Below are 26,249 nucleotides of genomic sequence, written 5' to 3'. Positions count from 1 at the left end.
CCTTTTTGAGTTTACTTATTGTTTTCTTCTAATTTCCCAGTAAGTTCTGCTTTAGGTATATCTCAAGTTTATTATTAGTGTTCAGTTTTAACTATTTAAAAACATTTTCATTATGATTTCTTTTTTGACTCATGAATTATTAAAAATATATTTTTCACCTTTTGGTTGAATGAATTTTCAGGAGGCTACCTTTTTGTTGCTCTCCAATGTTATTGCATTATAGTCAGAAAATAGGATCTGTTATATGGATTCTTAAGTATTTGTTAAAATTTGTTTTGTGACCTTGTCAGTATGTGGTCCTTTTTTGGCAAATGTTCTATATGTGCTTGAAAAGATTGAATGTATATCCACTATATGTTGGATGCAGGTTTCTCTGTATATCCATTAGGTCGGGCTTATTAATGGTGGTGTTCACATCTTCTGTATTCTTCTAATTTTTGCCACCTTGAGCTATCAGTTAATGAGAGGCGTGTTTAAAATCTCCCACTACAACCATGGATATTTTGACCTGCATGTTTTTTCTTTATGTATTTTGGGGCTATATCCTTAAGACCATTAGGTTCAGGAATGTTACATCTCCCTGGAGAATTGTGCCTGTTATGTAATAACTGTCTTTATCTCAAACATGTTTTTTTGGCTTAAGATCTATTTTGTCTGATGATAATTTAGCTATGCCAGATTTCTCTTGGTTAGTTATTTTCTTGATGTATCTTTTCGCATCCTTTTACTTTCAACTTTTCTATGTCATTATGTTTTAGGTATGTCTCTTATAAACAGCATATAGCTGGATTTTGTTATCTTATCCAATGTGAGAATCTGTCTTTTAACTGGTGAGTTTAGTCTTTTTATATTTATTGTGGTTACTGCTATGTTTGGATTTTTTTATATCCTTAAATTTTGTGCTATGGACCATGCATTTTTTTTTTTCTCTCTCTCTGCTTCTTTTTTCCCTCTTTTCTGATTGGTATTAAATTGATTGGATTTTCTTTATTCTTTTCTTTAGTTGATTGGAAGTTTCACATTCAATTTCTAGAATGTGTAACTAGTTGTTACCTGTAAATTGTTAAGCATACCTGACTCGACAAAGTCTACAGTTAATCATTCTTTCCATCCACTTCTTGAACAATACCTTGGAATGCTTTAATTCTTATCACTCTCCCAGTTTTTCATATTGCTGCCTAGTATTTGAGTTCATGTTGTTTGTATTTCCCTATTACCATCATCATCATTGAATCTTACAATAAATAATCATTTTGATTTTACGTGTGTTATGTAATTTTTTTTCCTCTCCACTGCTTCTGGCAATTCATTTTTTCTGCTAATTTTTTTTCAGTGAAGGCTAAGGAGTGGAAAACTTACTCAGTTTTCCTTGGTCTGAATTGCTTTAGTTTTTTCTTGGGTGGTAGTTTAGCCTATTGTTCTAAGCTTAACTAAACTTACTAGTCTTTGTTACTTTGGCAATATTATTTCACTTTTGTTTGGCCTCTTATTCTCTTCTCACTTTTAAGATTTTTCTCTCTGTCTTTGGGTGTTCTTCAGTTTCATTGTGATGTGTCTAGGTAGAGAAAAGCTTCTCGCTGGGCTGATGGATAGTTTGTTTAGTCTCACTGGAACTGTGGTCCTTTAGCTGTCTCGGTTTTATACAGGACTCTCAGTTCAAACATCTCAAGGCCTCATCTCCTGGCCCTGCCTGGGCAATAACCCAAGTCCTTCTCCCTTACTTGTCTAATAACCACCCCTAGGTATGCCGCCATACAGGCTCTCAGCTCTCCCTTTGCTTATGCCTCTTGAAGATCTCCCATTCTTTCTTAGGATCTCAGCCATACATTAAAAAACAAATTTGCCGTATTTTATCTAGGACTTTAAAATGTTATCTGAAGACTTTTATCATTAGTCTACTCCACTATTTTTCTAGAGCTAGAAGTTTGGTCCTGCTCTTTATGGGTTTACCACCACATGTCAGAGAGCAGTGTTAAGTGGGATTATGGCAACAGTTCTCTTGTGTTGAAACATCATTCTCTGGGTTCTAGCTGTAGGCTTCAGATCCTTCACCTTTTATTCCAGTTTTATCTTGAGTTTCTGCTTATAGATAAATTTCTAGTCAGGTTGAACATAGTAGTCTGTTTTAGGATGGTACGATATAGATCAATTTTTATGCTGATGGGGGTAACAGAGAAGTATGCCCTAGAGTAGTTAATAAAGGATATGTCTTCTGGAAAGAAGAAACCACTTGGAAATTTTCTTTCCTTTATGCACTTCCCCTAGGGGCTAGAGATATGTTGAAATACCGACCTTCTTTGGCTGAAAAGAATTAAGAATTGCTCTTCAAGAATTGCAGTGATTGAAGTGAAAGTAATAGAGTCTTTCTTTTCTGGTCTTGGCTCCTTTGTTTAGAACAGACGTTTACTAAGGGTGTTTCTCGTTTTCCTTGCCTATGATTGCCTGATGAAGCTAACTCGTTCACTCCCAACACTTATTTTCACATTCTCAGATGGATTATCCTGCTTTCTCTTTCATCTTCCACAGCAGTCAGAATATTCCTCCTCTGATACTATTTTCATTGTGTCACTTCCCTGGTGGTAACTTAACCGTTGATCCTGAGTATATTAAAGCTAAATTCCTTAGCCTGCTACTCAAAACGGGTCTTGTAGCTCTTTCTATTTTATTTTTTGATGTATTCTCGTCACCTGGCTCTGTATCACCTCTTCCTTGTGACTTGCTCATTAGTACTTTCTGTCTTTGTTTACGCCTTCTGCCATGTCCTCCTAGATCATGTCCATTATTTTAAGATTTCTTCCAGAAGACCTCTCCTGGTTTAACCTATCTTCCTTATTCTTTCTTCCTCCTGCCACATTATATAATTGTCTTATCTTGCCATACATTTACATTGCTCTGTTTTTGTTCTGAATACTTTCATGAAGTATTTTTTTCCTATTAGTTTATGGGCCATTGCCATTTAATCCCTTGAAATACTGGAACTGTTACCTTTTATACTCCCCCTTCCCAAAAAATTAGCACTGTCAAAATGGAACAGTGGAATAGGAAATAAATTCCCTTTTTTTTCTTTTGAGTTGTTTATATTCTGGATAGATAAAACTTAATGAAACCATTAGCCCATAACACCTTATGTAATTAAATGTTAGACTAATTAAATGTTAGATTGTATGCTGCTGATTCTAAGTACCAGTGGAAATGGGGAAATTTTTTTAGTGTGTCTTCTTTTGTGTATAATCATAGAAGCAGAGAAGATTGCACAAGTGGCAAAAATTCGGTTTCAGCAGAAAGTGATGGAGAAGGAAACTGAAAAGCGCATTTCTGAAATTGAAGGTACATCAGGGGAAAAAGAAGCTCTGACTGTCCTTATCCTCCCCTGCCTCAGAGATCAGGTTCTTGACAGTGGTAGGTAGGAAGACTTTCTGCAGAAAGTGGCTGGCCTGATAGTCTGGACAAATTTTTAAAAAATTGCCATAACATATTGAGCTCTTGGTTTAGTTTATGACTATAGGTAACTCCGCCTTTCATTTTCTATCTTTAAATTGGGGCCTGTTAGCTCCCACTTAGTTCCCAGGCAGTATGATAATTACCCATAATCAATTGTAAAGAATGTACAAGATGAGAAACCCCACCACAACCCATTTCTTTTTACCCGTCCACCAGCAACAACAAATTGCTGAGAAAAAAGAAGCCCAGGTTTTCACAGAGGCTCTCAAACGCCTTGATTTCACATAGTGAGACATTGCTGTTCTTAGCTCACGGTCTTAAAGACCAAACATTCAACCTCTTTTGCTTATGTAGTGCTGCTTCCTATCATTCTGTATTAACTGATTCTGGATCAGATTCGGAGGAAGTGGAGGCAATACAGTAAATAGAGCAGAGCTTTCATATCTGGGCTCAGTGATTTCACCTGAAGCCGAGAGCCCTGGCTGTGAGGCTTTGGGGAATGAGGGAGTGGAGGAAAGAAGGAGCAACTTTAGGTGGAAAACAAAGTGGGCTCAGATGAGCTGAGAGTTATTCAGCATTGACGAGAGTATTCCCCTTTGAGAAAGCTGTCTGGGGACTTGGGTTTGAAAACTGCTTGTGTTTTAAAGTAAAGTAAGTGATCCAAATGTCAGGCAGTGGTGAAAGGGACTCCTGCTTGAGGTAGAGTTTGAACTTGTACCCAGCTGAGGAAATGGATTACAACTTTCCTGTTTTGAACATCCTGACTCTTGTTTTGTTTGCTAGATGCCGCATTCCTGGCCCGAGAGAAGACGAAAGCAGATGCCGAATATTATGCTGCACATAAATATGCCACCTCAAATAAGGTGACTAGCTGTCCATGCCACCCTCCTAGTAATACAGCTTGGGTTTGTTTTCCCTCGTGGGGGCATTTTAATGTCATAGAGGCAATTTTATCCAGTTCAAGGAGGGGTAGTTACCATCATACCCTCTAGACCCAGCCAACGCTTAGCCAAACATATTGCACGCTCATTGGATAGAGAATTTTGTATATTTCCTTATAAAAGTGGGGAACCAGTATAAACATAATGCCTTATAGCCATTCATGTGTATTGTTATATAAGAGCTCAATAATCAGGAAAGTTGAGGGACTTGTGAAATAACAAGAATGATAAGAGTAAAGTTCGCTTAGAATTGTTTCCCAGATAAGGTAGCTTTTTTGGGTAGGTGCTAAGCTTGTTGAAAGCAATGTTTCTCATCATAGACATTCCTGGCATTTTGGAGTGAGATACTTTTTCATTGTTGAAGAATGTGTCATGCTTTACTGGACATTTTGCATCCCTAGCCCTTGCCGACTAAATGTCATTAGTGCTTACCACTTATTTTAACAGCACCACCCCCAGCCCACGCACATGTTTCCAAATGCCTTCAGTTGTGTACTCCTTGTTTACTGGATTTAAAACATGTTCTAGGCATGAGGAATTTCACGTGTAATAACTTGAGAAAGGTTAGGTGATGTATAGGTGACCAATTTTTGTGTAGGGACTGGGGTAGGATTAGGTCTAGTGAGTACAAGCCTACTTAGCAAAATTTATTTAAGAGACAGCTAGAGCCCCTGTGGTATTTTGAGAAGGGATGGAGATGACCAGTGTTTATAAGGTTAGTTGTAGAGTAGATTGGGACTGAAAGAGATTGCTAAGATGTATGATACATTTGAAGGATTAGAGTCAAGATTTAAGGTATAGATAGGGCTTAAACTCCTTCGATTTAGAAAGGAACAACTTAATCTGTATTCAGAAGAAATGATAAGACATGATAGGTTGACAGAATGAGAGGTATCAGTACTTTGAAATCCAGTATAAAATCAGAAGTAAACTTAATGTGTTGACGGACACAGCTCTATAGAAACGGAATGGAGTTTGGTCGAGATGAAAGCAAGATGAGAAACTTGAGTTTATAAAACTAGCAGTCCAAATCTGCATAGAAGAAACTGGCTGGGCACAAGTATCAAGACCTTGTCATTGAGGTCAGCCTTATGCTGAAAGGGGCAGTAGTTTTATGCCTCTTTGAAAAATGCTCTTCAGATATTGACCTACGTTAATAAGGCTTCAGGAAACAATTTGGTTATGCACTGTGACCAGATTCAATGGCAGTATTTCAGCAGAGGGTATGAGTCAACCAGAGGAGGTGTAGATCCAGTGAGTGGAAGACGTCAGAGGTCTGTGAAGGACAAGATGACTTTTTGCTGGAGGACGGGCTGGGACTTGAGATGAGGAGTAGATCATAGGGAAGGTTCTCAGGGGTTTTTGGAGGAGTATGTTTTAAGGATCAGAGGAAATGAATGAGTTTTAATCAAACCCAGAGAGATTTTGGTTGGATATGTCTTAACAGCACAATTTAAACAAAACGAAACACTGTGACAGGGAGAGAGATCTGGTGATTGACGAGCATCTGACCATCACAAACAGTTTTAACATCCAGCTTCTGGGTAGAGGCAAGAGGCCAGATCAGGTGATTTCTTGAGATCTTTTCCAGTCCTGGAATGCAGTCAAGAAAAGCACAATCACAGATGGTTGACAATTAGATTATGAGACCAGACCGTTCCTTTGGAGCTCCACCACTCTCATCCATTGACATGTTCACTTCTCAAGAGAGCCGGCAGAAATTCTAGGCTGATTCCAGGTTCAATTCAGCTAAATGAAATGAGAAAGTGTTTATGAAAGTCCTTTATCGGCCCCAGGTCACTACAGAACTGTTTGTTTTTATCATTACTTTGTGAGTTATTATTCATTGTTCTCTAAAAATCCTTCCCATCCCTCCCCTTTTTTTTAATTAAAAAATGAACAGCTGCTTCTGCATTAGAACAGGAGCTTGCTGAGGAACTTCAAGCCTGGAATATAGTTGTTAATGTGGTAGCCACACTTCAGAGCGAGAGAGGGTCATCGGCAACAATTCAGACTTGAGCGACGGTACTCAGGAGAGCAGTAGGGAAAACGTGTGTAAAGGAAGATAGAGATGACAGCTGCACCAGTGTCCTGACGTTTTTGCTCTTATTTGACCCCACACAGCACAAATTGACCCCGGAGTATCTGGAGCTAAGAAGGTACCAGGCCATTGCTTCTAACAGTAAGATCTACTTTGGCAGCAACATCCCTAGCATGTTTATGGACTCCTCTTGTGCTTTGAAATATTCAGATGGTAGGACTGGAAGAAAGAGCTCTCCTCTCCTCTCTAAGGAGGCTTTTGAACCCTCCGGAGAGAGCACTATCCAAAAGAAGGAGAGCATAGGTTGATGCAAGAGGTGGAAATGTTCTCCCATATCAAGATGCGGCCCAAGGGGTTAACTGGGAACATTGGTTATATGACTCTCCAAGCTGTCTGTTCTGCCTCTCCTGTGGTAGTCCTGGCTCATCAGCTGATTCCAGGATAAAGCCAGCTGTCTGGCCCCCAAATGGTCTTTTCAGCCGCCGTTTTTATCAAGTATGCTGTGTGTGTTTCTTTTCATACTGGTACTCATGAATGAGGGAAAAGTCTGATGCTAAAATACTGCCTGCACTGGAATGTTAAACACTAAATACATAACAAGCTGTGTTTTCTAAGCTGAGATCTATTGAATAATGTTTACATTGGTCCCTGGGGAAATGTGTGCTCAGCCATTCGAGAGAGAGGAGGCCAGCGAGAAGACAGCCAGGATGTGGTAAGTGTAAAGAAGACTCATTACACCTGGGACCCAGGCTGTCTTCCTGGTCCAGTCCCAGCGTTCATCGTGTGATTAGCATCTAGTCTGCCTAAGTTCCCCAGGAAATGATCTTCCACTTGAGCAACCATTTACTTGATACGATTTGCACCTTTTTGTTTTCCTTCAGTCAGGTTGGTGGCCTACTGGGACATGCACCTTGCCACTCAACCATAAATCCCTCCTAGCGATTCTTAATCACTGGTTTATTAGCGGGCTCAGAGATAGAGCTTAGTTTGAAGTTCAGAGAGAGATGAAACCTTTACTTCAAACCAAGCTCTAGGGCCCTGCGTCCTTCTCCTTTGAGTGATGACTGTCTGTGTCACTGCCCCAGGCCATGTGTGACTAAGGTGCCTGGTTTCTAGCCACAGACAACTCCTTATATGTCACCTCTCAGCTCTGGCTGGCCAAGAGCAGGACAGGACTTTAACCGGAAATAGCAGCATACAATTTCTAGCTGTTCACTGCACAGTATTGTATCATAACTGCAGGAAGTTTTTATTTTTAAAACTGGATTTGCAGTATATTCATTGCTCCAGTACCTCTGTTTAAAGGCCAAATTCTAGGCTATCATGGTTACCAGCACACTGATTTTCCTCATTATTGTTTATCGGGAGCCCACATGGTGTGGAACAGAGTAACTTAGAAAGCATCTTTGGTCATCTTCGTCTCCTTTCTTCTTGGCCCTGAGATGCTAAAATCAAAGTTCTTCAACTTTGAGATCAGAATACCACAGTCTTCCTGGGCAGCCAGTGGATTTAATCTTCCATGAGAGGATGACAGAGTTAGTCTGTGGCTATGAGCAACCTGTTTCATCTGGACTTTTTTCCCTTAAGGTTAACTTTCCTGAAATTGTTTGCCCCATGGTTAGGCCCGAGTGTGTGCAGCTTGTTAAGCCACCTTTTGTGTAGACGGTGTTCAAGCCAGACAGAAAAGTCATGGGACCACTTCCAGCAACCTTTCAGCTGACTGTCCTGTCAGTCTTATGACATTTTGTAGGTTGTGCCAAACTCTTTATATGGGAAAGGAATCCCAGACTGGAATGGGTCTTTTTCCTGGGCCTTATCCTATAGAGGTATTTGTAACATGGAGAGAATCATTTTTTCATTTTAGCTCATTTAATTGTATACATTCTCTTTATGACTGCATTTTGTGTTCTCTAGCCCTCCTTAAAAGAACTTTTAAACTATAAAAATGAACTCTTCACCTGTCATATATTGTTGCTGCAGATAAAAAATGATTGTTGTGGGAACTCTGGATCATTGACCTTTGTGCTTTCGTTCCTAGAAGATATTTCCTATTCCCATGAGCTAAAAGCTGCTGTCCCAAAGCGATGGTTGTGGGTTATCTTACCGGCCACAAGCCTTGGTGGCAGAGTTGAGGAACAGGGAATCACATTGCGAAGTTTTAAAGTACTTCCACCTGAACTCCCCATGGAGTGTGTGTCCCTGTGCTCATTTGAGCTCTAAGTCTGTCCCTCCTTCAGGGATGTTCTTTTTGGCAAATATACACTGTAATCTTGAGTCTAAATTTATATGTGAAATGCTACCTTTTTAAAAAAAAAATAAATAAAATTATTTTACTATCAGTGATTTGTGTTTTCCATATGTTTCCATTCTCTTCTGTTGTCTTAATAGGCTCCAAAGGCTGTCTTGTCCATTTCACTAGAACATCACTTCATTTACTAGTTTTACTTAACTGTAGTGGCTTTTCCTATACTCTTCTCAGAACACTGCCTTCCTGGTATAAGAATTTTTTAATAATGTTTTTCAGTTACAGTAGACATACAATATAATATTAATTTCTGGTGTACAACATAGGGATTAGACATATAGATGAACTTATGAAGTGATCACCCCAATAAATCTAGTACCTGGTGTAAAAGTTTTGAAAGCAGGGTTTTCACTCTTTCCTGACTTACAGGATTTTACAAGGGATGTTCTTCTGATTCTTTGTGGGATAAGCAGCTGGGGAAGAGGGAAGAGGGAAGAGGGAGGATAGAGTAGTGTGCCCCACGGAGACTGCCTGAGAGCTGGAGGAAGGGAGGAGGCAGATATCTTGAGATGGAGGAAGGATACATTGTATCAGTTATAACTGGCAAAGGTGTGGTATAACTGACTTGACTAATTCAGCTGTTAGCCCAAGAGCCAGGGTTGGACCTGTCTTCCCAAGCTCTCAACATTCCTTCCTGGGGACAGTTCACAGTGATGTTGAGGCAGCAGGGCTTGGTAATTGATAGTTTTGAGGAAAGCAGCCTTTTTACTCAGGTGCCTGTGGAATCCAGTCTCATAGCATCCTGCATCTGCTGTGGCAGACCAGGGAAGTTTAATTCAAACCAATTATCCCTTTGAAGTGATTTAGAATTAAGTGATTTCTTTCTTTTGCTGTGGGGAAGGAATTTTGTGAATTAGAAGTTGTAGCTTCTAATTGCTTTAGGGTTAAGTCCCAAATGTGAGTACAAGGCTCTTCGTGAATTGGCCCCCACTGACCTCTCCAGCCCATTCCTCAAATGTACCTTCTCTCTCTCTGCATATATTCCATCGCCTGGCCCGCTTTTCCTCCCCGTTAGTTCCAATTTTCCTTTGCTAACTCCTAATGAGTCTTCACTTCTTCAGAAAGGTCACCGTGAACTGCTTGCCCAGGTCAGCACCCCACAGTTCCCCCTTTCTAACTCTTTACACACCGCACATTATCTGCTAGCATCTGTTCTCAGACATGTTCAGCTCTTGGGGGGCATGGACTGCAACTGTGGCTTCCCTGCAGTACCTGTTGCCCGTGCCTAATAGGATGCCTGGCCCACATGAGTTAGTTTTGTTGCATCACAGAACAAAAGGATGAATGTGAAATGCAGGTTAAGTGAGTAGTGGGGAAAAAAGTACAGAGAAGTTAGGCTAGAGTGTCCGTGTCAGGACTTAATGTGAACCATGGGAAGTTACCTAACGTCTCTGAACCTGTTTACCCATCCCTGCAGGGCTCTTCAGTAGGTTCAGCCAGGTATTTTTATGCACCTAGCATAGTGATTTGCATGTGATAATTGTTGGCTGTGTTAGTTCACCCTATAGGAGTCAGTATATTCTCTGTCTCTGAGTGAACTGTTAGTTCCTCTAGTGGAGAGAGCACAGTGTCTGATACATATGAGTGCATCAGAATTATGAATTATGTCTTCACCAGCTATGAGCTAAGCTAGATGGATTTTAAATCAACCACAGCCTTCCAGGAAAATCAACAAGCTGGCCCAGCTTCTCAGCTTTCTCCTGATCTCTTGCCTTAGAATAAGCATTTAGAACCACAGTTGACCCTTGAACAGCACGGTTAGAGACACAGACCCCCAGCACAATTAGAAATCTGCGTATAACTTCTGACTCCCCTTACAGGTAGGTCAATTAACATGTTTTGTATGTTAAATCCTTACAGGTAGGTCAATTAACATGTTTTGTATGTTAAATGTATTACATACTGTATTATTACAATGAAGTAAGCTAGAGGAAAGAAAATGTTATTAAGGAAATCATGAGGAAAATACACTTAAAGTATTTATTGAGGAAAAGTCGGGTATAAGTGGACCCATGCAGTCCAAACCCTTGTTCAAGGGTCAGCTGTAATTTACTGTTAATTTATTGATCCATTGCTCACTTCAAGTGTCCATTATTACATAGACCATAACTCGGAATGACATTTTGTTTTCTTTACCATGTATCTTTGGAATTAATACTGTTCTTTCCACCTTTTTGTTTTTTACTGTTACCTTTTTCCATCCACTTTTCTACTTTCCATCTGCTACAGACTAGATTTGTGTCTCCCTAAAATTGATATGTTGAAGCCACAATCCTCAATGCGATGGTATTTGGAGGTGGGGCCTCTGAGAGGTAATCAGGTTGTGAGAGCAGAGCCCTCATAAATGAAATTAGTGCCCTTATAAGAAGAGACACAAGAAAGTTCTCTTTTTTGGCCATGTGAAGAGACAGCAAGAAGGCAGCCATCTACAAACCAGGAATAGGGCTCACCAGACACCAAATTTGTTAGCACCTTGATCTTAGACTTTCTAGCCTCCAGAACTATGAGAAATAAATTGTTATTTACGCTACCCAATTTATGTTATTTTGTCATAACAGCCCAAGCAGACTAAATCATCATCTAATTCTATTTTTTCAAAACTTTTTTTTATCTTTACTTCCTTTCTTCCTGTAAGTATTTATTGGGCATCTAGTATATGCTAGTTGCTGAGGCAACAAGAAGGCTTATAGCCTTATGTTTGGGGGTACAGGATAAGTAAATAAAAGACAAATACAGCGTGGTAAGAGCAGAGTAGACACTGAATGCAAGGGGCACAAATGCAGGTCAGCCCACCTCACAGTTTCTAGGAGGAAATATCGGGTTTGAGCCACATTTTTAAGGATGGACAGGAGGTAGTCAGCCAGCTGAAGAGTGATAGTGATGGTGGAATGTGTTCAAGCAATGGGAGCAATGTTACCATATTTTAAAATTCAGTTGACTGGGTCCCTTTACCCCAACAGCCACGCATGCACTTCAAGTGTATTTCACCACAGGCATCTTCCCACACTGGAAGCTACAGCCATTCATCAGATATGCATGAGAACTAATATCCCCAGGAACAACCCTCAACCAGTGGGAGATAAGGGTGCACATGGTCAGAAGGTGATCCCTAAAACATTTTCAGTGGAGACAGCACCCCTCTTGACACAACAGGAGAAACAAGATGAACATCAAATTAAATATAATTCAACAAATGTTCGTTGAGTGCTTGGTATGTGCCAGGAAGCCTAAACGGTGCAAAGTATTGGACCAAAAGCATAAACTGTGTACCAATAGCAAAATAGTGTATAAGACATATCTCTACTCTCTCATAATCAACAGTCTCATGGGAAGGTAGACCAATTCCAGCTATGATAAGATTATATAAATGGGAGAAATGTAGTGCTAGGGATGTGTGAAAACGAGAAGGGGGAAGATTAAGAATGAGAAAGTATGCTAGCCAGTTAAAGATAGGGATAACAACAATAAAAAGACAACCCTATTTTTAAATGGGCAAGGGATGTCAATAAACATTTCTTTAGAGAGGATACGTAAATGGCCAATAACACGAAAACTATTCGACATCATTAGTCATTAGAGAAATGCCATCAAAACCACAATGAGAGACCACTTCATACCCAATAGGATGGCTATAGAAGGCACAGTAACAAGTGTTGGCAAGGATATGAAAAAATTAGATCCTCATGCATTGATAGTAGGAATATAAAATGGTGCAATCACTTTGGAACATATTTTGACAGTTCCTCAAAATGTTAAGCAGTGTTACCATATAACCCAGCAATTCCACTTCTAGGATCTACCTAAAAGGATTGAAAGATCCACACGAACTGAACTATATACTTTAGAAGGGTGACTGATATGGTTTGTAAATTATCTCAATAAAACTGTTATAAAAAAAAAATAAAAGCTCAGGTGATAGTGTGAAGACATCAGTTCAAGAACCTTCCAGAAATGGAATGAAGTTTAACGTAGGCACGCCATTATTCATCAGAATGGGAGCACCAATGATGAGACTGGCAAAGTGGGTGTCAAGAGGGGAAGGTAGAGGTAGATCATGGTAGAGGGAAAGTGTATCAATGACTTTTTCCAAAAGTTAGAAGCAAATCTTTCAAGCAACGCCTTTCAGAATTTAAAATTAAGAACACAATACCGTTTACATTAGTACTCCAAAATATGAAATGTTAGGTATAAGTGTAACAATATAAGATCTATTTGAGGAAAAGCACAAAATTTTGATTAAAAAAATTTAAAAAGATAAAGGGAGAGATGTTCCATATCCACGTTCATGAACAGGAAGATTGAATATTGTCAAGATGTTACTTCTCAATTTGATCTACAGATTCCATGCAGTCTCAAAATTCCAACAAGTTATTTTGTGGATACTAACAAACCGATGGTAGAGTTTATATGGAGAGGCAAAAGACCCAGAACAGCCAACACAATAGTGATGGAAGGAACAAGATGGAGGCCTGACGCAACCTGACTTCAAGATCTACTATAAAACAACAATAATCAAGACACTGTGATTTTGGCAAAAGAATGGACAAGTAGGTCAATAGTACAGAATAGATAGTCCAGAAATAGACCCACACACATGTAGTCAACTGATCTTTGACAAAGAGCAAGGACAATACAATGGAAAAAAGTCTTCCCATCACTTCCCAGGTGATGGAACACCTGGATATCCACATGCAAAAAAATGAATCTAGACACAGACCTTACACCCTTCTCAAATATTAACTCGAAATAGATCATAGACCTACATGTAAAACACAAAACTGTAAAACCCCCAGGAGAAAATCTAGACGACCTTTGGTATGACTATGACTTGTTAGATACTACACCAAAAGCACAGTCTATGAAAAAAATAATAAACTGTACTTCATTAAAATCAAAAACTCTGCAAAAAATGTTCAGAGGATGAGAAGACAAGCACAGACTGGGAGAAAACATTTGCAAAAGATACATCTGATAATGGACTGTTAACCAAACTATATAAAGGACTTAAAACTCAACAGTGAGAAAATAACCCAGTTGAAAAATAGGCCAGAGACCTTAGCAGACACCTCAAGAAAGAAGATACACGGATGGCAAATAAGCATATGAAAAGAAACTCCATGTCTTATGTCATTGTGGCAATACAAATTAAAACAACAATGAGATACCACCACACATCTATTAGAATGGCCAAAATCCAGAACATTGACAACACTAAATGCCGATGAGGATGTGAAGCAACTCATTCATTGCAACATGGTACAGCCACTTTGCAAGACAGTTCTGTCTTGCAAAACTAAACATATTCTTACATATGATCCAGCAATTGGAACCCTTGGTATTTGCTCAAATGAATTGAAAACTTATGTCCACGCAAAAACTTGCACATGGCAGCTTTATTCATATTTGCCCAAACTTGGAAGCAACCAAGATGTCCTTCAGTATGTGAATGGATAAAAACAAAACAAAACAAAACATTGTACCTCCAGGTGATGGAATATTATTCAGCACCAAAAAGAAATGAGCTATCAAGCCATGAAGAGACATAGAGAAAACTTAAATGCAGATTACTAAGTGAAAGAAGCCAATGTGAAAAGGCTATATGCTGTATGATTCCAACTCTATGACCTGGAAAAAAGCAAAACTATGGAGACAATACAAATATCAGTGGTTGCAGGGGTTAGGGGAAGGGAGGAATGAATAAGCAGAGCACAGGGGATTTTTAGGGCAGTGAAAATATTCTATATGATACTATAATGGTGGATACATGTCATTATACATTTGTCAAAACCTTAGAATCTACAACACTAGCATGAACAGTAACATATCTCAGGATATATGACCTATTTTTTTTTCAAATTTGTGAATTTAATTATTTGAACAGTTTCAGAAAGTTATGAAAAATAAAATGCAACTTCATAGTTAATGAATCATTAGTGCTGAAAGGAAAGAAGTACATATAGGAAATTACCGTAGACTTTTTTGCTTAGGAAATCAAAAGTTGCAGATTCCGCGAATGAGAGGTAGGAAACATGAGTTCTTCCTAATCTCAATCTTCAGCAAAGTAAATAAAGTCCAAACCAATTCCAGTTTTTGGGGGGTTTTTTTTTGGTCCAAATTCAAGAACTGGCAGGTCACACCCCCTGCACAAGACTTTGCTTTCTAATGAGCAATCCAGACAGTTCCTAGCATGGAGTAGCTGAGATGAAGCTGCTGAAAAGCACTACTCTTGGTCTTGTGATTTGTGTCACTTGCCTGGTTTTCTTTTTTGTGTGGAAGGAAAGTCACAAAGGGAGAAGCTTGCCCACCTCAGCCCAACTACCCTTCCCATTACTAGGAAACTGATGCATCTAAACTTCAAGAACATCCCTGCCTCTCTCGCCAAGGTAAGGGGGTTTCATTCTGAGGCCGTTCATCTCCAGGTAAAGTTGCGGTGGATTCATTTTTAGGCTCTGAGACCACCGCAGGCTGACTGTCTTGCTTGAATCTTTCTTAGTTTGACTTACCACTGAGGCACTTTGGGGTTTCTTTCTCTGTATTACAAGACAGAAATTCTATTTCTTTCTGGACTGGATCACTTTAGAGCAGATAGTGAGGTATGTTGACCTGACTTGAGATATAGGTTGAATTTTAGTAAATGAGAAAATTCTGGGATCAGAACATATTTTAATTGAAAAGCTTCCAATCCCCTCAGCATGTAACACTTACTAAAGGCAAGCCCAGCAGATGTAAACATGCAATAAATACCCTTTTATATTATTATTACTACTATTTTACACTAAGTGATCTGTGGGACGCTTTGTGATCCTCCTTTGTGATCCCACTCCCTTCCCCAATGTCTTTCTCTGACATAGCCCAGCTCTGCTAACATGGCCGACATTCATTTTTGTGGAAATATGAGAAAAGATATTATCATCATGAGTTCGCTATGCAAGGGTATATTCTCCAGAACAACCTAAATGTTCATCAGTGGATAAATAAAAAAAAAATGTGGGAGATATTTATCTATATATCCTCATACACACACTGGAATATTATTTAGCCTTTAAAAAGAAAGAAATCCTTCTATTTACAACATGAATGAACCTGGAGGACATTATCCTAAGTAATTTAAGTTAGACACAGAAAGACAAATACTGCATGATCTCACATGTAGAATCTAAAATAGTCACACTTAGTGAAGCAGAGAGCAGAATGGTGTTTAAAAACCATTCCCCAATTGTTGGCTGTTTTAGGACTCTATTTTTCCTCTTGGAACAATGTGATTATATCTATATAAATTTCATCCTTTTTTATACCTGCTCAGCGAGCTCTCCCCCACGTCTTGGCTGTTTCTTACTTATCTTCAGTTTAACTTTAAATCTTACCTCCTCATAGATTCCTGACCTCTCCATTTTATTAAGTTCTCCCATTATCATCCACACAGTACACTCTCTATCACTTCCATAGAATCATGCTTAATTTGTACTGTAAATGTAGTTTGTTTGGCAGTTTACTGCCTGTTGCTTTCACTGGACTCTTAAGTTTTGTGAGGGCTCCTGGGCTGTGCACAGTGTCTGACACAGCATAAGTGCTTAGTATTTGCTCAATGGTTGCATATTATAAATGAAGGGGGAAAAAATGAATCCATGACTGTATTTCTAAAATGGAATCTGTGGGGCAAAGGCTATGTCACATGTAAATTATTACTTAATTTCTACCCAAGCCTCCAGTGGGAGATTTCACAATTGCACTTACACAGTTGCTTGAATCTTTCTCTGGATAGCCAAAAAGTATAACCCTGTTTACGCTTTGTACTTTGGATTCCAGCCCAGTGTGGTCTCACGTGGATAGGAGGTGGTGAAGAAAGCTCTGATCAACCAGGGTGATGAATTCCATGGCAGACAATATCTTCTAGTTATTTCTGATACCCTACAAGGATATAGTATGTTTCAGATCAAAATACAGATTAATTTTCTTAAGCAAAAAAATGATTAATTAACTTAATGAAAGTCTGTCCTGCACCAAGCAACTAATTAGATGCTACAATCCTGCAATGTAATCCTGATGCTAACTACCCAAAGTTAGTGCACGCTCCTTAGGTTAAGGGCATTGTCTCCAACATGACTGCCTTCACTTCAGATGCTAGCCATAAGTTGAGGGGCCTCCAGGTCATCCATACTTCTGACCAACAGGCTAAAAATTTAGGGGTTCCTGTGACCTACTCAGGTTTAATAATTGGTAGAATTACTCATAGAATTCAGGAAGGTACCATACTTACAGTTTTATTATATGAAGGATGCAAATGAAGAGACATATAAGGAGAGTTTTAGGAGGCACCGAAATGCAGAGCTTCTCTATCCTCTCCCTGGGAATCAGAATGCATTAACCCCTTGGCACATTGATGTGTACACCAACCAGGAAGCTCACCTGAGCTTTGGTGTCCAGAGTTTTTATTGGAGTGTCATTACATGGACATGATTGATTGAGTCACTGGCTACATGAGTGAACTCAATCTCTAGCTGCCTTTACTCCCTGGAATTTGAGAGGTCAGACTGATATCCTTTGGCTCAAAGCTGCAACCTCCTAAATACATAGTTGGTCTTTCTGGTTTGGCCAGCCACATCTTGAAACTGTCTATAGGCCCACTATGGGTCTCCTCATTATCATAAACTCAGATGCATTCTCAGAGTTTCACCATGAATAACAAAGACACTTCTAACACTTGAGAAGTTCCAAGGGATTAGAAGTTCCCTCACAGGAACCAGAGACAAAGACCAGACACATTATTTTATTATATAACAGCTACTCTGGTAGCTCTATTGAGATGAACATCAAAAGTAGAGTCCAAGTTCACTGTAATGTAAGTCTGCAAATATGATTGTGATTTAAAAAAAAAAAAACATTCTGGGAAACTTTTGAAATAAAAGTTGTTCCCCAGAGGTCTTAGGATTTAGGGAACTGGAGAAGTCATTCTTGGGGTGCCATTTTACATGGTACAAAGGCTGCAGCAACACAGTGACAGGCAACAATGAACAAATGACTAGGCATAGATATTACTGTGTTTTCAAACACAGCCTGGTTTGGGAGGTGAGTCGGAGATGACTCACAGGAGGGGACAAAGTACTAGTCATGCTCTACGTCTTCAGTTGGACAATAAGCTCATAGATACTGTCTTACAGGTAATTTATTTTATTACATTTCAAAACTGAGATATGTGCTACATACATTCTTTTATACACACCAAGTGTTACCCAATAAAAAATCCTAGGACAGCCTGAAAACCTCCAAGCCACTCAAAATTGTAAAATTGCAAGTGTCAGAGAAATAGAAATTTAGTTCTGTTAAAGAACAAAATTCACCGATTAAATCCAATTGGCTTTATTAAGTGATTCATGAATTAGGCAGCATCCCATCTACCAACTAGAAGGGTATGCTCAGGGGTTGTACAAAATGGAAGGTTCGAATAAGCAGAGAGTGTGACAGGGGAGTTATTAGCAAAGGAAAGAAGGGATTTTGTAGGCCAGGTCCCCTACTTTTGGGGGGAAGGTCATGGCAGGGATTTTATCATGCATATTACCTGACTAGTATTGATCACGAAGTTCCAGACTGATCAGTTTAAAATTCCACGCCTGGAAAAGGCTGAAACTGCAATCAAGTTAGTTACTAAGTTTTTGTTTGGTGATGTGGCTTAGCAAAAGTGACTCCATTTTGGCCTGTAGTTTCTTTTACTAAAAATGGCCAACTTTTGATCAAGCCCTCAGCCTAACTGAGAGATATGATCAAAATTTAAGGCATTACCACTACTCTCAGCTTCTAGAAGCTTTTATTGATCCTCTGTGTGATATTCACAGGTCATGATGTTTTTATTTAATCCCTGTGATACTCACAGGACACAGCTTCAGGTTCAGAATCCTTAAATCGGTCTCCTCTTTGTTCTCTTTTTGACATTTCAGTCTCAGGGAGATCATTTGCTTGGCGGTTAGCAGTAGTGAACATGCATTGAGTTTTGAGAGGATACAACACATTGATGAAACTGTTGGTGCATTAAGAGAAATAGGAAATTCAGAATAAGTAACTGGTTTTGTACAGAGGAAGAAATTAAAAAGCATTGGTATTGAACATACTGAGTTCCTTTGCTCCTTTGTTTCTTCTTACTCAGATGAGGCCAATATTAGCTGCAGTAAATTTGGAGGAGAATAGAATCATAAATCTCATATTGACCTGCTTTGAAGTTGCTTATCCTCTCATAGAGAAAATCACAGATAGAACTAAACCATAATTTAGAGGGAGGGATATGAAGTATAAAAACAGACACTCAGGAAAGGGGCTTGTGACAACATATGACATTTTTGACCATTTTTTAACAAAACCCAACGAAGGGCCTTTATGCTTGGGAATATTCTCTTCCCTGCAATGATTTCCCCTGCCCCATTCCATCATCTCTGCCCACTGTTGACCAGAGCTTGTTTTTTTTTTCCCCTTTGTGACAAATAGTTCACCGAAACCGCAGAAGAGGTTGCGCTCTTAAATTGCCAGTTGCTGAATCTCTGCTAAGGGAGGCTGGATATGGTTCAAGGTAGACAGAAGAGATCAGCTTTAGAGAAAATTTGACTCCATGATGCAAAATACCTTCCTGCTCCTTGCTTCTTTTCCTAGGAAACCTTTTCAGTAATGGAGAGACATGGATGCAAATGTGATGCTTCTCCCTCATGACGCTGAGGAACTTTGGAGTGGGCAAGAGAAGCACCAAGGAGAAGATCCAGGAGGAAGCCCAGTGCCTAGTGGAGTTGCTCAGAAAAACAGAGAGTGAATTCCATCGACTAGCCCATTGGGGGCAAGGGAGCTTCCTACACACATGGCCCCCAGTCAAAGCTCCTCCTTTAGGAGTTGCTCTATGGTCCATAGTCTACTCTATTAATCAGGGAGTTGGCTAGGAAAAAAGGGATGAGAAGAAAATGATCCGGAGCTACGAGTTAGGATTCTCAAATCCTTTAGTTTGGTCACATTTCTTACTTCAGCACTTACTGGGTGTGTAAACTTGGACACATTACTTAGCTTCTCTAAGATGCAGTTTCCACATCTGAAAAGGGGGACTAAAAATCAAACCTCAGAATGAGAGTTAAATATTATAGTTTGCAAAACATTTATACAATATCCAGCATGTGGTAAATGGTCCATGATACCGTTCATTGCTCTTATGACTATCGTAATATTCATTTAACAACATAATATTATTAGTAGCCTAGTGTAACATTATATAGCACTTAGTATTAGTATTATTAGAAGATGCTTACCTAACTGGGGGAAGTTTAGAGGAAATAAATTCTATGTGTAAATCTGAGCAGGAGTTCCTGTTCTTGAAATCCTGATGCAGGCTGATGAAAATTCTAAATGTTATGAATGGTTCTTTTCTCACATCAGCTCAGCCTTTTGACCCTACTTTCATCCTCTCCTGTGCTCCCTGCAAAATTATCTGCTCCATCCTCTTCAATGAGCATTTCCAGTACTATAATGAGACATTCATTTCTCTGATGGGTATGTTAACTGCAAATTTTAAGCAAATCAACTCTGCATGGACTCAGGTAAGGCCAAAGCTGCATCTACACTTGTGGTTGATCTCATTGGTCCACTGGTAGCATGCAGGCAGTGTAAAAGGCTATGAGTTCCACTGACCTATTCCAAGTACAAAGTGCCAACGTGAACATTCATTGTCACCTTCACATATGTCGAGTGAATGAGTGCAGAGACACTTATCCCAGCATCACTGGAAGGTTGCCCTCTGCTTGCCTGTATGGGTTTACTTACACAAAAGAACACAAAAGGTTCCCAGTTGCCTATGTTTCTTTTAAGGCCCCTGCAGCCAATTCCCCGCAGTATGGCTCCAGGGTTGGCCAAAGCTGGTCACGCACAACGAGCAAGGAGATGGGAAGAGGCCACTCTCCTGTATGTGGTGATCAGCCCCCCTTCTCTTCTGCTTAGGAGCTGGAGGGAGGGATTCTGCGTGGCTGGACCACACAGAGGGTTAGGCACTCCACTCAGAAATGCTGGTTCCTCTTCACAAACTGAATTTCCAGTGTATTCACTCTCATCCCATTTTTAGATTTATAATCTAAATGGCCCAAACTCATAAACCATCTCCCTGGAGAACACAAAAAATTTACAAAAAGGCTTAATGATATGAATATTTTATTCTGGAAAAAGTGAGAGCATCGAGAGTCCCTGGATCACAGTAACCCTTGAGGCTACATTGACTGTTGCCTCAGTAAGGAGGAGCAGGCACCATATGTGCCGTCTTTCCCTGATACTGTGTCTTATCATCCCGTGGGAGCACATGGAAGCACAATCATCCTTTGTAGGTAATTCTTTTCTTTAGGCGAAGCAACCCTTGGTAGACATCACGGATTGCAAGGATCTTGACAGCTTACAATTCCTTATTTTTTTATTTTTTATGCCTACAGCACCTTGTCTTCCTAGGTGGTCTTCCATCCAAGTACTAACCAGGCCCGACCCTGCTTAGCTTCCGAGATCAGACAGGATTGGGCTTGTTCAGGGTAGCATGGCCGTAGTAGGTAATTCCTGATATATCGATTTTTATGGCAATGGGGTACACTATTATCAGTAATAATAGAAATTCGAAAATAGTTCAAAGCTCTCTTTTTTCTTTGTATTTCTATTTACTTCCTATACATGGACATTAGAATTTAAATGTTCTTGATGCATTCTTATAATATGATGGCAGGATGTAAAAACCATATTTTTTGCTAGTAATATAATTGGTGTAACTGGAGGGCGTTGTGGTAATATCTATCAAAATTCAAAACACACATATAATTTGAAGAGTAGTTTCACTACTAAGAATTTATCCTGTGTGTGTATTTTCCCCCAAATAAGAATATTCATTGAAGCAATATTTGTAATATTTGAAGATTGGAAAAGCCCCAAATGTTAATTTAAAAAAGACTTTAAAAATTCCTCTATTTCTATAAAGTGGAATACTAAGCAAGCAACAGCACACAACAGGATGCTACTATTTGTGTGAAAATAGTGGAGGATATGTCTGTGTGTCCTGTTTTTTAATCCATAAGGTATCTCCCAAAGGATGATCATGAAGAGAGACTTATTTTCACTTATACCCTTTTGTACATTTTTTTTCTGTATTTTATTCCATGTGCCTGTATTGCCTACTCTAATAATTCTAAAATTATGTTTAAAGGAATATAAAATAAAGTAAAAATGAAAAAAGGAAGCTTTCACTTAAACAGGGATGCTTTATGATCAGCTAGAACTTGTATCAAATTCTAACCATGACACTTGCTGAAAGTATAACCTCGAGTAAGTTATTTTTCCTCTCTGAATCGCAATTTCCTCACACAATGTGAACAAAAAGAGAGCCTATTGGATATAGTTGAAGTGACGGTTCAATATGATTTATAAACAGGTCAGCACAGTGTCTGGTAAATGTGAAGCATCCAATATAAATGGTAGCTATCAATATTATTTTGTCATTTAAGTCTCACAAAAACCTTTTGTGAAGGAGGAAGACAGGCTATGTTTTTGTTATCTCACCCCATTTTACCAGCGAGGGACTTGGAGTCCGATTTAATAGATTCAAAGTTTCACCTTTCATTTTCTTCCATAAACACCTGAATTCAGAAAGGAACAAATTGTGAAAATGTAGGCTCTTTCGATTTGAGGCAGCAATTCCAGTAAAGCTTTTGTCTAGACAATATGGGTTGCAAACCCCTGTCTATCAACAATAGCTCTTTATTGCACATTGACCATAACATTGCTCTTCCCAGAGAGAATCATCCTATGACTCCATAAAACATATCGTATGATAGTGTCTGTGAAATAGCCATAACTCAAGACAATCACCAGGCAAGCTTAAGAGTGCTCAGTCCTATTCACCCCATTATAATTAAGAGTGTTAGCCTCGTTTATGAACCAAGGATAGCCATGGTAAAATATCACTCCTCTCTCCACTTTCTGGTTCCAGGGCACTACTGTAGTGCCATTATTTTCTTCGATCTTGTTCATTTGCAATCCAGAGAAGTTTGACCCAGGCTACTTTTTGGATTAAAATGGCAGCTTCAGGAAAACAGAAGAATACTCTGTGCCCTTTTCTCTGGGTAAATACAAGTAAATCTATTCAAACAATACATGTGCACATTTTGGACAACTTTTAGCTTTACTGAATTTATGGCATAACTGATGATAGCAAAATCAATCGGGTGAAACTTACAACCGCCCAAATCTGAAGGGAGACATTTAAGTCTGTGTACCAGTAGGATTTGGTAAGTCACCTAGAGACTATTTTCTTGTTGGTTGATTTAGTATAATGCCAGTTTTTAAATAAACCAAAGCCAGTCAATCCAATTCAAATGTCACATATTACCAGGTGACAAAGGGACCTGCTTTTGCAAACTCTTATCCGTTGATCTTCCCTTTGTAATATTGATTTTTTTTTTCAAAACAAATATACAGGTTTTTTTCTTCTTCTTAAGTTATTAACAATTATTAACTTTTTGATTCTTAGACCCAGAGGCCAGAGGCCACTTCATATTCTTTCTTTTCTTCTGAAATCCCAAGCCCCACATACCCTTGCCTCTTTGCAAGAGTTGGTTGGCTCCCAGTTACTATTTCCTGTAAGGTCATAAACACAATTTAGGATTGGTCATCTCACATTCTTTTTCCTTGTCATTTCATTCAATTATTGAATTAGTATTTTCAAAATTAACAATTATGTGTTTTGTTTCTAATTACAATGATATAAGTGTTCGGCATAAAAAATGGAAACTGCAAAAGAGCAAAAAAAAAAAAAGAGAGAGAAAGATACCAAAATTATAGGCAATTTCACCCTACAGAGATAATCACTGTTAATATTTTACTGTATATATTTCAAACAACTGTCTAGGTATATTAACAGATGCATATTTTAAAATAAAATTTATTCTGTACTATCTATTAGATAACCTGCTTTTACTTAGTCTGTTCTGATAAAAGACAGACTATAGTATTAAATAATCTTCCACATAAACATATTTAGGCTGCATTATTTGATAGATGCACAAAGATTTATTCAATTAATCCATCACGGATGTTCAGTTTTCATCTAACTTATCAATGTCATAAATAACAATGTAAGTGACATCCTACTAGGTGAATCTCTAATTCCTACAAATAAATCCTGAAAAAGAAAATTGCCTAATTAAAAAGTGAAAATTTCTTTAGGAGTTTTGATATGTACTGACAAATAATCCTGTATTGATTTATTGTCCTCCTGCAGTCGATGGGCATTCCTTTTCTGATCAGTGTTTTCAATGGCTCTTAGGGGCATATTGTGTTTGAATATGAGCTACTGTATTTGAATTTGGAGCAAGCTAATGGAAATGTTTCTTCCTTCCAGGGAAACAGGCCTGGCCCTCATGGAGCTGTTCCTCTTCTTTACCACCATTCTGCAAAACTTTTCCCAGAAGCCCCTGGCTGAACCCAAGGAACTAGAGACCAGACCCCTTGTTACTAAACTTATCAGTGTCCCACCACCTTTCAAACTGTGCTTTGTTCCTAGATAAAGAAATTCTTTTCTTTTAACAATTTAAATCAAAGTACTTGTGTTTTCCTCTCATTTCCTGTACCCTACCTCCACCCCAAAAGCCTTTCTCTTCATTTTAAATACTGCCTAAGATAGAAACACTACTCACTGAAAATTCGATGGACATTTGTTTAAATCTACAAGTCCTTTAACAAAAAGGAGCTTGGTCCTGAAAATTCCAAGGATACAAACAATATAATTATACCCTATACAGTTCTTTATAAACCAAGCTTCAGCAGAATGAAGACCAGACCCACAGAAGGCCTTTGTCAGGGACAATCAGCAAAAAGTGGAGCCTTCACTCTTTCTGTGGCTTTGGAGATATGCCGATTTTCTGTAGTTTTCCAAAACAGAGAAATTAATATAATGGCTTATATATAATATTTCTATTTCCAGTTGAAAGCACTTATGTGATTTCTGCCACACGTACAAAATAAATCCTTCCACCATAGACTTTATTTGTATGTTTACCTTTATTTCAAGGCTTAAAAATTCCTTTCCTTGAGTTTGGACATTCTACAGTTAGGATATTATAAATAAATGAAATTAAATGATAACCTCCAATCACAAATCTCTCCCTTCCCCACCCCTATCTATTTGCAGCTATTGATTTGCATAGGGTCCAAAGAGCCTCCTTGGATAAAGAGTCAAAAACCAAGTCCACAGCTAGGATTCAGACAAGCTGCATCCTATTCAGAAAGAGGTAAGAGGTGGGGCTGAGAGGTGGGGCAAGAGGGAGAGATGCAAGAAAAGACGAAGCATTCCCAAGAGAACAGCTGCAGCAACTGGCCCAGCAACTGCCACAAAAGGATGGCTCAAACATCAGCAGGTAGCACAGCCTGCATGGACACAGGGAGGGAAAGGAGCTCTAAAAGTAGAGCTGAGCTTCTGGGTAAATATCCAAAAGAATTGAAAGCAAAGACTTGAACAGATATTTATATGCCCATGTTCCTATAAGCATTATTCACAATAGCCAAAAAGTAGAAACAACATGAATGTCCATTGATGGATAAATGGGTAAGCAAAATATGATACACACACACACACACACACACACACACACACACACACACACACATATACATACACACACATACAGACCACACACACATACATACAGTGAGGTATTAGCCTTAAAAAGGAAGGATATATATTCTGACACATGCTACAACATGGATGAACCTTGAAAACACTATGCTAAGTGAAACAAGCCAGACACAGAAGACCACATATTATATGATTCTATTTATATGACATATTCAGAATGGGTGACTCTATAGAGATAGAAAGTGAATTAGTGGTTGCTTAGGGCTATAATGTGACTACAAATGGGCACAGGGTTTTCTTGCGGGGTGATGAAAATATCCTAAAATTAGGTTGCGGTGATGATCACACAACTCTGTATATTCTAAAAACCACTGAACCGTACACTTAAATGGGTGAATTTTACAGTATGTGAATTATATCTCAATAAAGCTGTCTTTAAAAGATGAATATATACACAAGCAAAAAATCATTAATAATTAGCACAAATTGTCCTGATAAAGTAGAAGCATGATAACTAGTAAGTACTTTAAGGCTCATAGGGATCTTTTTAAAAAATTAATTAATTTATTTTAATTAGTTTCAAGTACACAGTTGGTTAGACATCTATATAGTTCGTAAAATGATCCCCCCAATTGCTCTGTCCCTCCCCGACCCTCCACCTAGCCAACATATTAATGCTAACTGCATTCCCTGTGCCATACTCCCCATCCCCATGACCTTCTATCAACTACTAATTTGTACTTCTTTAACCCTTCGCCCCATTCTCCCAGTCCTCCAATCCCCCTCCCCTCTGACCGTCACCAAATTGTCCACTATATTCACAGGGATCTTTTAAACCCTGCGTCAGGGCATGCAACAGTCAAAACTCAAGTTCAAGACAATATCCCAGCTCAACACAAGCTG

The 26,249-nt window shown here is 38.9% G+C and overlaps 1 protein-coding gene and 2 pseudogenes across 2 annotated transcripts in view; 2 read left to right on the top strand and 1 right to left on the bottom strand.

Moving 5' to 3' along the window:
- Positions 1 to 8,766, top strand: part of ERLIN1 (ER lipid raft associated 1) — a 32,205-nt gene extending 23,439 nt beyond the window's left edge. For both annotated transcript variants that reach the window (XM_011378831.2, XM_011378832.2), the window contains exons 10-12: positions 3,238 to 3,327; positions 4,225 to 4,304; positions 6,507 to 8,766. In XM_011378831.2, coding sequence (XP_011377133.1) covers positions 3,238 to 3,327; positions 4,225 to 4,304; positions 6,507 to 6,731 — 395 coding nt within the window. In that variant the 3' untranslated portion in view covers positions 6,732 to 8,766. The remainder of the gene's footprint in view (positions 1 to 3,237; positions 3,328 to 4,224; positions 4,305 to 6,506) is intronic.
- A 6,163-nt stretch (positions 8,767 to 14,929) lies between these two features.
- On the top strand, positions 14,930 to 24,279 carry LOC111731057 (annotated as a pseudogene).
- On the bottom strand, positions 21,157 to 21,275 carry LOC111731083 (annotated as a pseudogene).
- Positions 24,280 to 26,249: the final 1,970 nt, after the last annotated feature.

Source organism: Pteropus vampyrus, unplaced genomic scaffold (assembly GCF_000151845.1).
Source record: "Pteropus vampyrus isolate Shadow unplaced genomic scaffold, Pvam_2.0 Scaffold348, whole genome shotgun sequence".
Taxonomy (NCBI): domain Eukaryota; kingdom Metazoa; phylum Chordata; class Mammalia; order Chiroptera; family Pteropodidae; genus Pteropus; species Pteropus vampyrus.
This window is presented reverse-complemented; position numbering and strand designations above follow the sequence as displayed.